Source organism: Gavialis gangeticus, unplaced genomic scaffold (genome assembly GCF_001723915.1).
Source record: "Gavialis gangeticus isolate Ggan-Ray unplaced genomic scaffold, GavGan_comp1, whole genome shotgun sequence".
Taxonomy (NCBI): domain Eukaryota; kingdom Metazoa; phylum Chordata; order Crocodylia; family Gavialidae; genus Gavialis; species Gavialis gangeticus.
This window is the reverse complement of record NW_017729002.1, coordinates 20,436,913-20,442,438: the sequence shown is the minus strand read 5'-3', so window position 1 is coordinate 20,442,438 and position 5,526 is coordinate 20,436,913. Positions and strand designations below refer to the sequence as shown.

Here is a 5,526-nt window from a genome sequence, read left to right as displayed (position 1 = left end):
ACACAGAAAAAGCACAAATTTTCTCTCAAGTGTCAAAAACATTAAAAAATAATATTTCTATCAAGAAAACTAGAAAAAAATCCACTGCCCATAAAATTAAAAACCTGTACTGAAGGTCAGTTCAATTAAGGGCCCCAGGTCTCTGCAGTGCACCCCCTACACACAGCCCATGCCCCGCCAGTCCTCTATAGTAGGCATGTGTTATCAGTTAAACAGTTGACCAATATAACTGGAACAGTTTCAACAGCTAATCTGGTAAACAATACTTGAATCCCTAGTTGCTGTAATCACAGAAAGCCTTATAATATTTGACCTAGCTTTGACCAGTCAAAAAATATGCGGTCAGTTGGCCGACTTGCCACCCCGGGAATGCTGAGGTCCAGTGCCAGGTTCTGTAGGTGAATGTACTTCAATGGACATTTTGTTGTCCATGTCCCCTCCAGCTTTTCTCTGTTCCTCATCTAGTAACTCCTGTCCCTGATGCTGTTTCACAGCTGCTGACCATATTTCTTCAACCCTGCAGCCTCAGCCCATTTCTTGTTCATGGCCCCAAGCCCTTATCTCCCCCTGTCAAATGTAAATGCATCTCTCCTGAGCATGTGCAAACTGGGTTTTTTCCCCCTTTCAGAGGGCTACAACTTAGCCACATTTGGGTGAATATTCACAGGGGCAACAAAAGGTGACTCTATGATACCTGCATGTCCATATATCCAAATCTCAAGTCCTCGTGACAAAGCATAGGAGCATTATTGCTCCACAATGGTAAACATCTTTAGGCAAACTGTATTTTTCCCTGATCTTAGTCTTGGAAGAAGTTAAATCATTTTGCTGAATTCCCTAGATGTATACAGCCTAAGGCAGACACCTGACTTGAAACATTTTAGCCCAGGCAATTTAAATTTGGCAAAATTAGAAACAACTGTCACTAAGGCTTTGTAATGTACTGTGTCAGCCAACATGAAGTGGTCCTAGCTGGGCTTCTGGTAATTAATAGTGCATTGTAAATTTCCCTGTGCCCTAGTCTGGTTGACATACAGCCTGCTATGTCCAGAGCTTAATATTCAGTGTTCAGGCTTGAAATAATAGTTGTGGCCCAAACCCTTTCTTTTGTGTGGGTTTTAGCTGCTCTTTATTATAAATACTGATGAAGTTGGTCTGTATTGCTACTTCCCCTCACCATACCTCACTGGTTCTCTCCCTTCCCTTAGGTCTTCTGGAAGATCCTGGATCAGATGCCTTGATTGAAGCTTTGAGTTCCTTGGAGTGTAGCTACTACATTGAGCCTCTGGCTGTGCCCTGCAGTATAACCTGGAGGAGAAGTATGCCTCACAGTTTATCCAGTACAGTGAGCATCAGAATCCACTCTGTCCTCACTTCTCTGAGGGCTTCCTCACCTGTCTTGTAAACTGACAACAGCTGGGGTGGGGGGAAGAGTTATGAATTGCTTTAAGTACTAGACCTGACATTTTCGGTGGTCATTCTCAGCTGGACCATGGAGTGACCTCAGAAGTACAGGTTATGCAACTGCTGTTGACTCAGGGAAAGGCATTAGAGCTGGAAGGGATCTTATAAGATTATTGGATTCAGCCCCTGCCCAAGGGGCAGGAAGTCAGCTAGGGTCAAAGGATCCCTGCAAGATTCAACCTGGATCTTGAAGCTCTAAACAGGATCAAAGCCAGTCTGAGTCTCAGATAATGGCAGAGGTTTCAAATTACTAGCTGGAAAAAAAATTCTAAAGCAAATGCTGGGTCTGGGAAGCATGTTGTGAGAGCCACAAACTTCACTGCTAGAGTGGCAGACCAGGCCTGCTGCAGGCTCCCTTGTTGCTGAAAAAAATCTGATCTGCTTGGAAAGACCAATGGCTGTTTCTGAACATAACTTATTGGAAATCCTAGGGAAAGTGCTTACCTTTCCTTTTGCATCTAATCCAAAATGCCATCAAAACTAGAAATAAGAAACCTGTGAAGAAATTAACATGAGACGACAGTGGCATAAGTAGGTTATTTTTCCCTCCTCCCTACTCTAGGGCCTTCAGGTTTGTGGGAGTGAGGTCAGGCCTTCATTATGGTCATTTCTGTGAAATGAAGCCTTGCTGTCCAAGTTACCTTTTAACCATTTTGGAGTTGTGGGAGAGCCCATGAAACGGAAACACTTGATGGTTGTATGACTTAACAAGGCTGTGGACATCAGTGATGCTATATGGCAGGGGTGGGCAATTATTTTGGGCAGAGGGCCGCTTACTGAGTTTTGGAAAGCCATTGAGGGCTGCGTAACAGGCAATCGGGTAGATAAATATTAATTTTCTAATTTTTTCAGGGGCCCCGCAGGCCAGATAGAATGGCCTGGCAGGCTGCATCCGGCCTGTGGGCTGCATTTTTCCCCACCCCTGCTATATGAGCTTCCTGTTTGCTATCCCATGGGGATCTGGGCCATCTTCTCCATGGGTAATTGGCTGTTGTTTGCAATGAGCTGTGTTATGTAATCCTGTAATGCAGATACAGAAAAAAACAGCCTGAATGTTTTATACCTGGGTTGGTGGGTTTTTCATTGTCTGATTGTATCCATTGCCAACCTCATTTCTACAACCTCACTGCTCCCTGTTTTTGTGCAGTTGTCTTATAATTAAGCCATGCAGCTTTAGTAAGCTAACTTCAGCCCACTGCACTGCAAAAATTAATCCTGTCTATTGTAGATGGTCTTTCAAGGCTGGGACCCTTGGGCACATTTCAGAGCTGGAGAGGTGGGCACATTTCAGGGCTGGAGAGGTGGTAGATCATTTCATTTTGGGCACATTTCAGGGCTGAAGAGGTGGGAGATCATTGCCTAGATCCCACTAGAAGTTGTTTTTATTCCCCTAGGATGGTCCCACAATGAACTCTGAAGAGGAAAAAGAGGTGCTGGTGCTGGTAGATCCGAGGGACTTTCTCAAGCGTCTCTTTTCTGTACTTCAGGTAGTGTAAGCTGTTAAACAGGGTCTACACTTCCTTTTGAACAGGGGGGACTAGCCCAAACCTGCTAGTAAATTACTGAGGTTTCAGGTAGATGAGTATTTCAGAATGCACACAAAAAAGAGGAGGCCTGTCAGGTCTGAGTGAGCTTAGCATGCCCCCTGGCCAGGGGCAGAGATCCTGCCTCATGATTTAAATTTGGGACAGAACATTTTATTATCTAAGAGGTCATAAGACAGTCCAGACCTGTCTCCTGTGCTTTGTGTTTACATCTGGAGGATGCCTTTAATATTTTCATTAAGGAAATGTTTAAAGCACATACAGCTTGGGAGAAACACAGTTTTGAAATTAACACATTTACAGTTAATTAGAACTTGATGCAGACCCACATGGCATTTGATTTAAATATACCTAGGAAGACAAGGCTCCTGCCCTGAGGAGGTGACAGTTCCATTCAGACAGATGCAGTAGAAAATGAAAGGCTAGACTGGAGCAGTCAGCATCCAAAGGGAGATCACTGATGGATCAGTAAGTGAAAAGGTGAGCCAGGAGGAGTAGCTGGAATTAGGCTGGGTATAGCATGTGGCAGGCAAAAAGGACACAAGAGCCTTGCAGTCCTGCAGCCAAAAATAGATCATAGCTGCGAAATGAAGGACAATGTGCCACAGTTCCAACCTTCTTCCACTGACTAGATTCACCTGGCAGAACTCTCACAGAGGAGGAAAAGCTGATCTGACAGGTCTACAGCTGATTCGGTTTGTTTTGTTTCAGAGTCTAAGCGGTGCTCCATCAGACAGCAGGCCTGATCTCAGCAAGGTGTTGCCTTTGGATCGTCTGGAGGCCCCCTCCACAAAAACTTGCAGCCTGGCTGTCATTGGACTGGATGCCTACAGATGGTACGTTCTAAGTGCGTGTGTTGGGAGCACAACTGGGAAGTTAGAGTAGTGAGTGCAGAGAAAGGGGGCATTGAGGGCTGAACTTCCAAGGCTTGGTGTGTAGGTTGTGGCTGTAATGCATTCCATGCCAACCTATTGTGCAGCACCCCAGGCAGCTCTGTGTGCAAGAAGGGTGGCTGTGCGAGCAAGAGCATGTTTCCAGGTGAACTCGTGGATGGGGAGTGGTGTAATGGGTTGCAGGCAGGACAGTATTTTCCAGCTGCAACTCGCACAACACAGTTTGAAAATGTTGAGGTAAAATGGTGTGTTTTTATCCTTGTGAACAATGCACAACCCAAAGAGGATGGTCACGTTGGAATGGCAGAGCTGGAGGACACAAGCAGTGGAGTTGTACTCAATGCTGCAGGCTGGCAGTCCTTCCTACTCACTGCTTTATCAGGAGCTCAGAGCAGCTTGCTAACCTGGGGATGGATCTCCAGTGACTCATAGGGTTGGAAGGGACCTCCAGGAGGTCATCTAGTCCAAACCCCTGCTCAAAGCAGCACCATCCCCAACCAGATTATTCCAGACAAAGCTTTGTCTAGCTGGGTCTTAAAAACCTCCAAGGATGGAGAGTCCACAACCTCTCTGGGTAACCTGTTCCAGTGTTTTACTACCCTCCTTGTGAAAAAAAAATCTTAATATTTAACCTAAACTTCCCTTGCTGCAACTTGACAGCATTGTTCTTTGTTCTGTCATCTGCCACCACTGAAAACAGTCTAGCTTCATCCTCTTTGGAACCACCCTTCAGGTAGAGTTAAAGGCTGCTATTAAATCCCCCCCCTCGGTCTTTTCTTCTTCAGACTAAATAAGCCCAGTTCCCTCAGCCTCTCATAAGTCATGTTCCCTAGCCCCCTCACCATTTTGTTGCCCTCCCCATGTCCACACAGCCAGTCATCTCATCACAGAAGACAATCAGGTTGGTCAGGCATGACTTGCCCTTGGTGAATCCGTGCTGACTGTTCCTAATCAACTTCTCCTCCAGTGCTTAGAAATGGATTTCTCGAGGACCTGCTTCATGATTTTTCCAGGGACTCAGGTGAGGCTGACTGGTCTGTAGTTCCCTGGTTCCTCCTCCTTCCCTTTCTTAAAGATGGGCACTATATATTTGCCTTTTTTCAATCATCTAGGACCTCTCCCAATCACCACGTGTTTTCAAAGATGATGGCCAGCAGCTTGGCAGTCACATCAGCCAACTCCCTTGGCACCCTCGGGTGCATCACATCCAGCCCCATGGACTTGTACACATCCAGCTTTTCTAAATAGTCCCTAACCTGTTCTTTTGCCACTGTTGGCTGCTCACCTTCTCCCCAGGTGATAGGCGCAATAGTCTGGGAGCTGACCTTGCCTGTGAAGACAGGTGAAAAAGGCATTGACTACAGGCAGTCCTTGGACTTGCAACACAATTGGTTCCTGAAAACCGCGTCTCAAGTCAAAACATTGTAGCTCAGAACTGATTTTCCCATAGGAAACAATGTTATAAATGGGGAATTGGTTCCTGAACCAAGGCCTGATACCCTACTTTCACGAAAAATAGCCCAGAATTTTGTACAGTAAAGTACTCAATTATAGACGAGTAATAGAGCTACATTTCATAGTTTCTAGGGTCGGAAGGGACCTGAGCAGATCATCAAGTCCGACCC

At 45.7% G+C, this 5,526-nt stretch overlaps 1 protein-coding gene across 1 annotated transcript in view; it reads left to right on the top strand.

Moving 5' to 3' along the window:
- Nucleotides 1-5,526, top strand: part of EME2 (essential meiotic structure-specific endonuclease subunit 2) — a 24,868-nt gene that overhangs the window by 11,198 nt on the left and 8,144 nt on the right. Inside the window, exons 2-4 of the mRNA XM_019507613.1 lie at nt 1,209-1,345; nt 2,859-2,951; nt 3,720-3,844. Coding sequence (XP_019363158.1) covers nt 1,209-1,345; nt 2,859-2,951; nt 3,720-3,844 — 355 coding nt within the window. The remainder of the gene's footprint in view (nt 1-1,208; nt 1,346-2,858; nt 2,952-3,719; nt 3,845-5,526) is intronic.